At 35.4% G+C, this 14,300-nt stretch overlaps 1 protein-coding gene across 1 annotated transcript; it reads right to left on the bottom strand.

Moving 5' to 3' along the window:
- Window positions 1-1,399: 1,399 nt before the first annotated feature.
- On the bottom strand, window positions 1,400-13,669 carry LOC149089481 (transmembrane protein 184B-like). The gene is made up of 9 exons (XM_089238977.1): window positions 13,437-13,669; window positions 10,537-10,757; window positions 10,186-10,348; window positions 8,893-8,983; window positions 8,713-8,788; window positions 8,495-8,586; window positions 6,892-7,061; window positions 5,665-5,912; window positions 1,400-2,270 (listed from the first exon to the last, which is right to left on the bottom strand). Exons 1-9 carry the CDS (start codon window positions 13,441-13,443, stop codon window positions 2,037-2,039), a joined length of 1,302 nt encoding a protein of 433 aa, XP_089095103.1. The 5' UTR covers window positions 13,444-13,669; the 3' UTR covers window positions 1,400-2,036.
- Between the last annotated feature and the right edge of the window lie 631 nt (window positions 13,670-14,300).

Below are 14,300 nucleotides of genomic sequence, written 5' to 3'. Positions count from 1 at the left end.
CAGAGTATCCCAGGAACTTTGTGGAGGGGGGGGGGGGGAGATTAGGTACAGCAAGTATACCGTGAAAGTTGAATATTTGGAAACTTGTGAATGTAAAATGATTGGGTATCCCCTGAACTATGCTATCATTCCTCACAAACATATTTATGAATCAACCAGTGTTTTTGTAATGACAAAGAAACAACTACACGACATTCACTCAGCCAGCTGACACAGAAATGGCAAAAATAATGAATTTTGTACTAGTAGACATAAAAAAAACATGGCATATGATTTGACATAAATACTATGTATTAGTAGCTGCCTTAATTCATGACTAATTGAGTTTGTTGATCATCTCTCTCTCTCAGGTTGATATCTCAAAACATTTTGCTTTTTTTAAACATTCAAGCTTGCTTAATACGAACATGGTTAATAAGAGATCACATCTTGCTAATGCAAGCATTTCTAGAATCATCTTTGGTTCTCTGTTCAATTACCTTGGAAATTTCGCCCTCTTTTTTATGTTCATAACTAATATACATAACTTTAACACATCATAAAAAAATCAATCATTTTTTTTAAAGGAAACTATCAACGTCCTATATATGTCATGTCAAAGCAAGATCAAAAATTGTCAGTTCATAATTTTGCATTCATTATACTACAGTTTAATTTCATAGGTAATGTGTTTTCAAGTGAACATGATGATGTGACTTTTTAAATTTTTATACTTATTCATTTCACGAATTTCATGGCTATTGCAAGGGGGTAATGCTAGACAGTTCCCTCTTGTATTAACCAAGTTCAACTATACAGTGAAATGCTGATACAACAATACTCTGCAAACCAATGAAAAATATCATCATAGAGGGATTATCATTATATTAAGATGTAACATTATCATGTGCCACAAAATTTATGCAGTTATCAATGCTTCTAAACCAGCGCTGCTAGTAGTACCACCAGAAAATTACTTAGTTTTACTCACCATAGAAAATTATATTAACCCCCACCCCCCATTAACCAGCATGTCGCATAACTTGGGAGGCACAACCTTTTGAAATGGCACCACCATTAGAGTCTGGTCCATTCCCGACATGCCAAGAAAAACAAAGTCAAATGAGGATCATAGAATACATTCAAAAGACTGATATTCATTTATATCAAGTGCTAAATAAATAAGTGAATCAAAATAAAATTATGGTTTTTCACTACAGCAAATATATTTGATAACAATAATGAAAATTAAGCATTTACTTATGACTAATGTAATTATCGCCAATTTAATGCAACATACAAATACTGTGTTTGTATGTTGTTCTAAATTCTGCGTTTTTTGCTAGTTCATAGAATGAAGGAAGGAGTTAAACATTTAGACTAAACAAAAATATTGTTTCAGAGAGATTTATTGTTGTATTGAGTATTGTCGTAGCAAGATTTTACTGTAATTCAATTAAAAAACCATGAAATGTCTTCAAATGTTAGATTTTCTGAAAAATTATAGATCCACCCCACTTGTTAAAATAATAATGCTATGTTAACTGTTAGTTGTTAATGCTAGTTAACCGTTATAAAAAAAAAATGGCTCCATAAGCATACTCTATATCTGCACGATTGATTTAGCTTTCTCCAAGCTAAGCAGAGTTTGCTCGCAAAACAGTATACTGAGGAAACAAGGGGGAAAACTTGAGGACTTGGGTTAAAATTGAAATGTCAATGTGGCAGCAGAGAAAGCAGAAACTTACAAGCAGAAATCACTCAAGACATCGCAAATATGTGTGACACAACTGTCACCTTTACACTCCTAGTTAATCGTTAGATTTATAAACTCTTTTATAAACACTCACCTTAATTATCTCATCTGTTATTAAAGCTCAATCTTATCCCTCCGGCAAATATACATATACTGTTCCTCATGTAATAACGATTTATGCACACAATATTTATACATGTTATACAATATGTCATTTGCACATTCAAGGAAGGGAGACGTTTGAACACAGATAACACTGAACAGAAAACAAAAGAAAAAGTTTAAAATTTCATATCTGATTTTACTGGAACTCGTCATCTGAGCTCAACAGGGTCGATTTCTCATTGTAGTTGTGGCTTATAGTAGATATCTGTCTGTGTTGTCCGCTTCCACTACGGCGGGGGGCATTATTATCTTGCATGGTACCCCAATGATTTGTGGATACTGGTGGTGCTGTGTACTGGGTATACTGCTGGTACTGTGGGTGAAAATTGTGGATGGCATCATTCATGATATCTTTTGGATTCATTGTTTCCTTCAAAAGAAAAATTGCATAAAATGAATGCATAGCAAATAAAAAAATTGTGTAAAATGAAAACAAAATAAACATGAAATTTTTAATCATATCTTCAAAAATATAACATACAAGGTTCCAATATAATCTATATAGTGATTAAGTGTGAGGTAGTGTTTCTCAAAGGTGCATCATGGCTCCTAGGAACAGGTGCACCGATTTAAATCAGCTCAATTTCAATTGCTATTAAAATCACAATTTAAATCACTTCATTTTTCTTAAAAAATCATTGATTTAAACCAAAAAAAATTTAATTTAATTTTTCCTTTATATAGCTTTAATGATAATGAAGTAAAAGCAACAAAGCATGGCATGCGTGTTATTGAAACGTGTGATAAAGTTCTTCATTAAAAGAAATATTTAAGACCTGGGAAAAATATAGGCTTGACCCTAATCCTCAGATACAGTGCAGAAAGACAAATATTTCATTTCTAGATTTTGCGCACAAAAAAATTGCAGAAATATATAGGAGGGGGGGGCTAAACTTTGATATTACTGCACTAAGTATTTGCAATACATTAGAGAATTATAATGGGGCACTAGGGAAGTATCAGCTACTCTCCCAACAAGTACTATGCAGCAAGAGTTTCTAGGAAAACAAGCAACAGTATGAAGATTGTAAGTAATTTTAAAATCAGTGATTAACCTAAAATAACTGATTTAAACTACAAGTTCCAAGTGAAGACGCTACAAGATTTGACAAATACCTTCAGCATCTTATATAAATTGCTTTTAATTCATTCTTATACACTCATTGCCATAAAAATTTGCGCACCAAGAAATAATTGTGGGATCGAAACGAAAGTTGGCCTGAAGGTACATGTCAGGCAGATATGCAAATGATTAGAAATGCAGCGTGATTGCGCATTGCGTAATGCCACTAGAGGGCGTTGAACTTTGTTCTCCTTGGAGTATAAAACAGGTAAGCAGAGCTTGCTGGAGTGTATTTAATCGTTTGCAAAGGAAATGCTGAGGTAGACATGCCGTTACGCCGCTGTCGAAGACCATATGAGCAGTTGTCAGAGTTCGATAGGGGAAGAATCATCGGGATGATGGAAGCTGGGTGGTCAGCTCGGCGAGTAGCTTGTCAACTAGGCCGTTCTGATTTTACTGTGAGGAGGTGTTGGGACCAGTGGACAGAAGAGACTTCATTTACATGGCGACCAGGTTCAGGACGCCCTCGACAGACCAGTCGTCGAGAAGACCGTCACATCATCCGAAACGCACGCGTAGAGCCAACTGCCACATTGGCCGCTATCCAGACACAGGCAGCAGCTTCACTACGGGGCCCCCTGTGTCTTCCTGAACCATCGCAAGGCGCCTGGCTGAAGGACATCTGGTATCGCGGTGTCCATTACGTGTGCTGCCAATGACACCCACCCACCAACACCTCTGTTTGGAGTGGTGTCGAGCACGACGAGATTGGACTGCAATGGAATGGAACCAGGTCGTCTTCAGCGACGAATCTAGATTCAACTTGAGCAGTGATGACAATCGTGTTCGTGTGTGGAGGCCCCGTGGTGAACGCTTTAATCCTGCCTTCGCTTTACAGCGACACACCGCTCCCACAGCTGGTGTCATGGTATGGGGTGCCATTGCTTACGATACACGGTCACCCCTAATATTCATCCATGGCACAATGACAGCCCAGCGGTACGTCCATAACATCCTTCAGCCACATGTGTTGCCACTCATGGCAGGGCTCCCAGGAGCCATTTTTCAACAAGACAATGCTAGGCCACACACAGCAAGGATGTCACAAGACTGCCTCCGCCACATTACCACCCTTCCCTGGCCTGCTCTATCCCCAGATTTTTCACCAATCGAGCATATCTGGGATCATTTGGGACGGCAAGTTGGACACCCTACGAGGTTGGTCGAACTAGAGGCGCATTTACAGCAACTGTGGAACGAGATGTCTCAGGACATCATACGGAACTTGTATGCCTCAATGCCCGCTCGTATCGCATCGTGCATTCGCACTAGAGGGGGTCCAACAGAGTACTAAAACTTCTGTTCATCTGTACTTTTTTCTGCAATAAATGATCCTTTTTCTTGGATTTTCTAATCACTTACTTATATCAACGTAGTACTTACATGTGTAAAATTTCGTTTCATTTTGACGACTTCTTCTGGGTGCGCAAATTTTTATGGCAATGAGTGTATTTGTATGCATCTAACGAATACGTGTATCAAATGAAGAAAAAATATTTTTACAGACTCGGTTATTATATGGTTACAAAAAATATGATTAAAATTCATCAAAAAATTTTGATTAACCAGTTAAAAATTTCTATTGACTCTCAGCCCTAATTTGTAATGATTAACAAGATTTATTTAAAATTAATAAATTATAAATATCAATAAAATCTGACTTAAATAAAAAAATTAATTTTTTTTTTCATACCCTGCCTACGGATGCTGTCAACCTTTGTCAGGGGCATAACAAAGAGCTGGAGATAATGATGCTTGTGTTTTAAAGTGGTTCTTTTAAGAATACATAATTTCTACTAAACTTTTCCAGGGAGCCAAAGATGAATGATAACTAGTACAAGGGGACTGCTGTAAGGTATTATATTCATAGGGTATAACTTTGGTTTACAAGTTTGTTACACAAAACAAGCAAAAGTTTTCACAAAATTTCAACTCAATGATGAGAAATGCCTCACAAAACGAGAGCTATTTTTTAATTTTTGACTAGATGAACATTAAATTTCTCACAATACAAGTAGCATGTACCAATGATTCCTAGATGGGCACTAGTCTATAAGAGGCTTTGCGTATATTCCCCTTATCTGCTGAGTGCCCTGTGATCACAGCTAAAAAGCTGACGGGCTATCTTTCTCTCACTGTGGGCAAGATTGCTTCCACAAATTAGGGGGGGGGGGCCAGGCTCACGCATTTTCCGGGCCTCTTTTTTTTCTATTTTAATGAAAGACCAAATTTGGGCCTATTCATAGGCTATGGGAGTGGCATTTAAAGCACAAGCTCATAAAAGACTTTCACACCCTTCTTGATGGGTGTTAATGCAAGCACAAATTTCAAAGTGGAGCCTCTTATATATCATTTCAGAAATATTCAAGCCTTTGATATAAAATAAGTAATAATATAATGATTTAAAATAAATGAACCTGCACCCCTCTTTTGCAAAATATCATGACTGGCACGAGGGTCGTGGAACAAATCTAATCGTTTACATTACTTTCCATGGGGGAAGTTTGATTCGATATACATGAGTGTTTTGGATTACAAGCACATTCACAGAACAAATTATGCTCCTGAAGATCCACTATAATTGGATACTTAAGCATTCAGATCATCAAAAATACTCATTTGCTTTCAATTGAATACACACCTTGAGGCTGCTGGATATACTCTGCATGGTGACAGATCGTCCTTGAGAGTCTGTAGCACAGTCCTGCATGTACACTTGATAGGGAAAAGCATATCTGAGAGCAAGGGCAGCAAAAAACATCTCAATACAAATGAGAAAATTCTGTATTCCAGCAGACACTGTTCCAGCTCCGACATTATGGATACTAATGTGGTTTGAGAATATTGGATAAATGACACCAGCTTTCTCCAGAATCGCCAACACAAAACCTAAAACAACATAAGTAAGAAATTGAATGCTATCAATGCACTCCGTCATTGCCACGACAGTGAAGTAGAAACTTGATTATCAAAATGATCTGAAACCGACATAAATTTTCTTGGGAATAAAAGTTTTAGTGATGAAATTATCACTGAAATCTCTCCTACTGATGGAAATATTGGTCTACAACAGCGTTTCTCAACCAGTGCTCCGCGGAGCTTTTGGGGCTCCTTGTGCATTCTCCAGGGGCTCCGCGGCCGCTCGAGGAAAGTAAAAAAAACAGTAAAATTTAAAAAAATAATTATAAATATTTTTAAATAGTAAAAATAAATCAGTAACTTTGATCAGTAATTAAAAGTTTCCCACGGGGCTTCGCCATTGAATTTTTTTATTAAAAAGGTCTCTGCGAATCAAAAAGGTTGAGAACCGCTGGTCTACAACAACACAATTATTCAATCATTACACTTCATCATAGTTAGAAAAATTTATGGCAGATGGAAGCACTACACATAACAAGCATTACACAGAAATAAACTTCACGTCAGGTTAACTACACATATGCACACATTCCAACATGCACCAATACGTTAGAAGTTCTGCAGAGAAATATAGACCAGGCGCACGTGTGGTTCCGGTAGTGGTACTAACAATGCAGATTTAAAAAAGATGCCACGTGAGGACAATGCTGCTTCTTGATATAACGATAATCCCTCTACAACATTTTTTCTTGACCCGCAGAATATCATTACATTGAGGTTTCACTGTAATGGAAATGATATTATTGCTTGGATGAAACATTGTTCTGTCACTGTTTTTCAATGTTTTTAATGCGTAATATGGCTGAAATTTGCTTTTCCACCTGCAGCGAATAAAAGTCTTATAACATTCAATATGCCCATATCGTAACGTCACACACACACACACACACAATAATGTATCAAAATTGTCCATGCAAAGGCATTATTTTCTTCATTTGAGGAAACTCACCTTGCCAGAAGGATAAGAAGATAACCGATTTGATGGTACAAAACTTCCATACTGGATTATAAGCCGAAAGTAGTTCATGGGTAGCAAAATAAAACAGGACCAGACCGTACAAAGCCAGTGACACACTGATGTTGTAAATTATTGTGATGTAAAGATATCCACTATTAGGCCTGAAAATACATGAATTGAGATATTAAACAGTTTCAGTATTATCAAACAAATTTCTAAAAACACACACACACACACACAACAGCATCTTTCTATACTTCTTTCAATTCGGGAAAAAAAATTTGTATCTGATAAAATGATTCAAAGGTCATCCATTGAAAAAGTGTGAAGAATTCGGAAAGCATTTTGCATTTTAATTTTCAACCGCTTATCTAAGGCAATGATGTCATAGAGAATAAAGTACAGTCTAGGACACCTTAATTACCCCAGCTAATGTGAGCTGGATCTAATTTGAATAACTGAAACTTAAGACTGTGTTACCTACAGAATTTTGGCATTAATTGAAATAAAGTTATAAATGGTGGAAATTACATTTACACAAAAGTTATTTGTAATTACTGTACAGTGCAATAAAATGATCAAACGAGTATAGTAAAGTTTCATGAAATACTGCAAGTATTTACAGTTTACAATAGGGCTTGACAAACTCCAATCCCCAGGTCGCTGTGGCACCTAAAATTTTCTGCGTGAGACAAACTAAATTACAGTCTGAGGACTATGAAAAAATTCCAGAATTTATATAAGCCTTTTTTTGCACATTTAGAAAAAGTCACCAGGGCATAGAAAAGCCTAAAAAGTATTTTTGCTGCGTTTCTTGGGTTGTCTGTGTCATATTTAGATAAGACAACCATATTTTTTAATAGGCGGCTTATTTTATCATAATCATTAGTTTTATTATTTTTTTATTTTAGTGTGCATTTGTTTTTTGTTTTTTTGCGATAAATTACTCTTATTTTTGGTTATATTGAACATCTTTATTTTTTTATGGGAATCTTTTTTCAGCCACCTCGTCCGACATTTTGCTTGTTGGGGCATTTGTATTTCAAAAAATATAAGGTTAGCTGTTAGGAAATTTTGTTGGTGCCCAATTTTTTTTTCAATTTCTCAAGCCTTGGTATACACACTTGAAGACTACACTAAAATACACTCAGAAACAATGCTTTAAAAATAGTCTTTTTAATGTCTTCTGTCATTGAGCACTCTTAAACGCTTCTGTGAGCAACAGGGTGCTCGAGAGCAATAGGCTTAAGACGTTTGTCTATTCAAGACTGTTCTAAATTAATTTTTATAATCAAACTCTCCGAAAAATTAAATTTGCATCCCTCCCTCTTCAAGACGATCCGTAGGATCTCAAGTTATATCTGTAGCTTCTACTGCCGGTTCCTGATCGTTCCAGCACCTTTTTCAAGTAACAATCTCTTTCTTTTTTTTTTTTAAGAGATGGAGCATTCACAACCCATGGACCTCTTTTACATGCTGAAGCATTATTTCAACTAACATCATCAATGATAGAATAAGTTATTGTGATAAATTGAGATATCACTGTACTGTGTTATCTATTCATTTTGAGATTTGAAAGTTGTCTGAGACTTACCTCCAATCTCCATCAGAATACTTTCCAAGAGGTTGTAGAATTAGAATGATCACTGACATTAGTGGCTTCACTGCACAAAACTGGAGAGTAGCCTACAGAAAAATTTAACAAAGTATAATTAACCAAAAAACAAACCATAATACCAATTTGTGATCTAGATATAGGCTTTTTTTTTCACGAGAATAATTAAAATCACAAACTGAAAGAAAACTGAATACCTGTTTGCAAAATCGCAAGAATCCGATCGTGTATGTCTTTCCGTTTAAGCAACAAGTTCCATACCACCAACTTGATCTAATAGTTAAATTTGAAAAAAAAAACAAGTCTTCATAGAATGAATAGTTACCTGAATAAAGAAATAGTAGATTTATAGAAAATATTCAAACGTTATTTCTCACCTAATTGGTTTGCCTCGAATTTCTGACATGATATTCCCTTCACCTCCAAGGTATTCGTAACATAAGCTCAAAAAATTGTATATTACAAATGCTGGGGAAAAAAGTATAAGCATATGAATACCAATAACTAAGCAAGTAAAACTATATGAGACCAGTAAAAAAAAATTAGATTATTTTTACCTTTTAGCGCAAAATAGAATTTGCCAGAGGTGTGGCAAGATATTTTGGGGGATTAAGTTATTTTGAAAGTAGCATGTATATAGAAATTTTACTATGGAATAAAATTTTGAATCAGAAAATTTGAAGTACTAAAATAGATATTTTATATGCAATAATTACAATTCAAAATATAAAACACTTTAATCAACATAAAAATAAATGTTTTCGTTATTTTACGTATCTATCAGGTTAAAAAAAACTATGACAATAAATTTTTGACTGTTTTAATACTTAGTTCCTGAGGTCAAAAACCAATCCCTGATCTCCTATTGCACATATTTTGAATAAACAGCTACATTTCGCTCGAATAAATACCAGAACTCTGCCACCAAACTTATCCCATTGCTGGGATCTATATTTTGTTCAGTAAATTGAAAACAGGTAATCACAGTAGTTCAGATAAAATGAACCATAAAATTACATACTTTTTGTTTTAGACTCTTTGTATGTTGAAAAATTCAAAATTGCAAACTATAACTAATATTTTGTTTAAATTATTGTAATAAATTAGTTTAAACATAAAACATTGTATTATGCAAAAAAGTTTCTCATCATGTTGTATACCTATTGTGCTCAAAACATTATCCAAAACCAAATTTAGGTTTTTGATGGTTTAAACCAGTTTTTGACACTAATCGTGTCAAAACCACAACCCTGGAACACAGTGATGTTAACTGACACAAGTGTTGAGCCTAATGGCACACAATGCAATAAATCAGGCATCATCATAGCACAGGGGTTAACACAAATCCAAACAAACATTTAAGTGTCAAGTGCGTTTTCTCTCAAGAAAAACAATGAAAAAAAAATTGTTTCCTGATTTTTCTGGGACTAATGATCACTTCCCGTGCTGAGACATATTATTATGAAATAAGGAAATTCTGTATCATGAAAATTCATCCACAGATTTGCGCAATCGCATACAGAAAAAGTTTAAGTGATTTTCTAGTCTCCGTGGTAATCTGGCACCTAAGATTTGTCAAGCCCTGCCACAGCAATGATGCAAAGAAATATTTTAATGATTCCTTCTATTTAAAAAATACTCGAGAAAAGTTCAAGATATTTCAAACTTACCTTCATACCAATCTCTGATAGCATCAAAGTAGATATAATAATTGTCTCTGAAAAACATCAGGCTCAGCCAGGAGTCAAAAGCATATATCGGTACAATGAACAGAATGCGGACAATCCATCGCTGTTCAGATGGACTGGTGTAAAACCGCAAGTGCTGATAAATCTGAAAACATATTTTTGTAAGAAAATAGCCTAGATTTATTCACTTCATTTTATATTCATTAAAATGATCATTCTTGACATACCAAAAATTTACTTAACCCCCAGACCAAAATAGAAAATTGTGCTTTATTAGATCTACTCGTTACAATGTACATGCATGCAGCTTATCATGAAGAATACTTTACATACCTGATGGCAGGTGAGAAACAGCGCAGCCCAAACAAAAATTCCAGAGATGAACTGTGCACTTTTACTCTGCAAGAAGGTTGGCGGAACATCAACTGTGCTGTTGCCATCGAACTTCCCATCAGATATCACTCCACTGAAATTACCACTTTCTGTAGTCATACCGTCATCGACGACACCAGATACATTATGGAATGAAAACTCTGTGGTCGAGGTATTGAGATCTATAGAATAAAATCGCAATGAATACACATTTTGTAATACAGAAGAAACAACACATTTTCACAATGGCTATAAATATTGTTCTATATTTTATTACAACGATGGTAATCTATAAGCTTGTATGATAGAAATCTTCTACGCTTAGAATTTGTTTCTTCCAAAGAACAAGTCCACAAGCTTTCTAATAGCATGTGACACTGCCTTTAGTATCAATTCTACATAAGTTGATCATTCTTGTGACACACACACCAGTCATTTTCTGTAAATATTCCTCTAGTGAGGGCATATCAGCAGGGTAGATATGCCCTCACTAGCGGTATATTTACAGAACTCAAGACTCTTACACAAGTCAATCCTGATTTAAATCAGGGTTGAGTTTTTGCTGGTAAAAATTCAATTTTGCCAGAACAGTAGCAAAAAGTGAAAAAAAAAACCAGGCAAAAAATGAAAAAAAATTAAAACATAAACATAATGGATGTTATGTAATTATAAATCATTGGAACTACAATTTCGATGAATAGTTTCCGACTATTTATTTTCTTCCGCATTTCTATTAATATTACTTTATTAAATTTCTATTACAATTTCCATTAATATTAATAGTATCAATTGCGGAGCTTTTTCGTCTAAGAGGTGTGTATTTCGAGTAAAACTGTTTGAAGATGGTTTTAATAACAATGATGGAAACTAGTATTAAACTCCCTTAACAGTAACGGAAAAATTCTCTACATGCCATTTTTTTCTTTGGCAAAAAGATTTTCATTCTCAGTTGTCTTTTTAATGCACTTTTAGATGCTTCCATTTTGGCTATAATAGTTTCATTAACTTTCATACGGCCAAATTTTCCACATTTTGCCATCCCTTTTTACAATCCTTGGAAATAGTCCTTATATCATCTAATGATAAAATAGCAAGCTATAGTAAAGTTTACTTTTAACTTAAGAGATCTCGAAAACAAAAAGAAAACACAAAAATCTTAATGGTTGAAAATCAAAATATATATCTACTGTGGGCTTAGTCAATGATGGTGACTTGTTACCTATTTAATACTTTGGTATTAACTTTGTGGCACTAACTTCACTGACCCTTATCAAAACTAATGAAATGAAAAGGAATTTTCTACTCTCACTTCTGTGATACAACTCATACCAATTCATGTTGTTGAGTTTCGTTAAGAAAAGACATATGCTTTATTATTTATACAATATTGTTGGCCCTGGGGCCTGTACAAGATGTGACTGAAAGAGACAAAGATATTCTTTGATACAGGACAAAAAAAAACTAGTGATAGTGAGGGGGATTCGACAATAGAACTGGGGAGTTTGTTCCATTCACCAATGGTATGAAGAAAGCAAAAATAGTTTTTATTTTAAGGGAATGGTTGACTCTTCTGGAGGTGTAGGATGGTTTGGCTAAGATAAAAGAAGTATCAAAGTTGAAATGACTATGGGAAATGTTATGTAAAAGGATTAATTGAGAGATGAGATGAAGAGTGGAGAGAGGGAAAAGATTGCGTTTGTCTTTTTTTAAGCTATGTTACTATACGCATATATAGATATTGCTTTATTAATTTTGTTCAAAGGAAACTATAATTCAAAGTGCTCAAAGAGGACTGTAGATTACGCTTTAAATATAAAAACGGAAAATAAACGAATGCAGATCCATAATCCGGAAGATTCCCAAATCCGCAATCACCTACTTCCTGAGAAGTCTGGATTTGAGAAGTCCTACAGTACTGGCATTTTCCACCAGAGTTGCCATCATGAGATCCTATATATAAACAGTAAAACCTTTCTTTTGCAGACACTGGCTTGACAAATTCATCCGCAAAAGAGAGGGTGACTGTTAATCAGGGAGGTTGAAATATACTTTTGAATGGGAAACATACACAATGGGAAATTATTTGACTGTAAAAGAGGGGTAACTGTATCTGACGGGGTGGGGTTTGTGTTAAGGTGGGTTTTACTGTAAGGAATATATCAGGAATCTTCAACCCCCGTTACTCGCGAGCACAACTGTACTTTCTGCTTGATGCTCATGTCCGATTTCATTCCTGCAAGCACTTGATCAACAATTCCAATTAAACAACTTTTAACACATTGCATTCAAGGGTTGAAATCATCCTAATTTCCCGCATTCATACGTCAAACTTGCCGTAAGGGTGCTCTTCTTTAGATGCCCAGTACAGGCAGTGCTCGCGACTAGAAAAAGGTTGAAGACCTCTGCTGTATATGTACTCCCTCTGCAGGGAATTGAATCACCATCCCCTTGCAAACATGCTACAGGGGAAGATGTTTGTTAGTTTCAAAGATTTGCACTCCCCGTATTTGCAAGGGGATGGTAGTTCAATTCCCTGCGGAGGGAGTTGAAATTTCTTTCCTGAATTCATCTCCGCGTCGGCCAGTTGTCTATATTTTTGTATAACCCACCCCCACAGCATAATGATTGCTATAAAATCCCAAATACATACAAATCGAAAGTGACTGTACAATAAATTAGCATAGAACTTGATGACCTTATAAAGCAGTATTGCGACCACTTTGGCCAATTAAACTAATTAAAAGTGATTTTGAATCCCAAATCATGATTTTCACAGCTGATCAATCATTTTTACAAGATAATTAACCGAACTGAACTTTTATGTCAAGTCACTTGAACACTCCATATTTTATGTGACTTGCCTGTCATAATTGATGCTCCAGATGTTGACAATCACGGAATTCGACGAATGAATCTCTACCACGTGTTTTATATTTCTCTCTGCGAGAATTTATTCGGCGTTGAATTTCACATCATCCTCTTCCTTCCACTCATTCGTGGCGGCATCTGGGCACGACAATTTGTAAAATTTGACAGTGAATTACCGTCAAATTTACGTCCATGAACTAGTTGTCAAGTTCAAGACGCTGGAAGTGACCTCACAAGGAGGAAATGAAAAACGGGGCCTCCATGATTGAGCTTGCGCAGATATGATTTTTTTTTTTTTCATTAAAAACTTTATACATTTTCCTCTGGTTTAAAAAGCAGTTTAAAATTCGTGAGATGCTAATTTAACGTTTTCAAACAATAAAGTTGAGGTCGTAAAAATATTTACTCATCTGTTAGTTTCTCATTTTAGTTATGGCAAACAGATGGCAGCACATAGTAAAAATTAAGTGTGAAATAAAGGTTATCATACGTACTCATTTTTCATATCACTTTCATCGTCCTACCTAAAGCCGGATTTTCCTAGACGCAGGCTTTCTGCTGTGTCTCCAGCGTGAAAACTGTGATTGGTCAAAAAACCTGAATTTCAGGTTTTTTACCAATCAGCGATTTCACGCTCTTCACATCGCAAAAGTTTTACTCCTAGGAATAGGTTTGTTGCGCAGCGTGAACCGAAATAGACTATTTCGCGCCGACAGAAACGTGTTACAGAGGAGAAATGGGGAGGATAATGAGAGAAATATAAACTTATATTTCTTCTCAATGCGTCCTCCCGTTTTGTCTTCATTTTCAGGTATCCCGAATTTTTTTTTTTTTTTTTTTTTGTATGTGTCTGAAGT

The sequence above is a fragment of the Pholcus phalangioides genome, unplaced genomic scaffold, assembly GCF_987345545.1.
Source record: "Pholcus phalangioides strain wild (caught in Gottingen) unplaced genomic scaffold, Ppha-v1.0 ptg000002l_1, whole genome shotgun sequence".
Lineage (NCBI taxonomy): Eukaryota > Metazoa > Arthropoda > Arachnida > Araneae > Pholcidae > Pholcus > Pholcus phalangioides.
Note: the sequence above shows the minus strand (reverse complement) of the source record. Positions and strands in the feature narration are given on the sequence as shown.

Excerpts from the sequence above, each read along its gene's own strand:
- LOC149089481 (XM_089238977.1), bottom strand. Across the intron at positions 8,984-10,185 it reads TATCAGAGATTGGTATGAAG|CATTTGTAATATACAATTTT; the intron begins GTAAGTTTGAAA and ends TTTTTTCCCCAG. Across the intron at positions 2,271-5,664 it reads GTATATCCAGCAGCCTCAAG|GAAACAATGAATCCAAAAGA; the intron begins GTGTGTATTCAA and ends TTTCTTTTGAAG.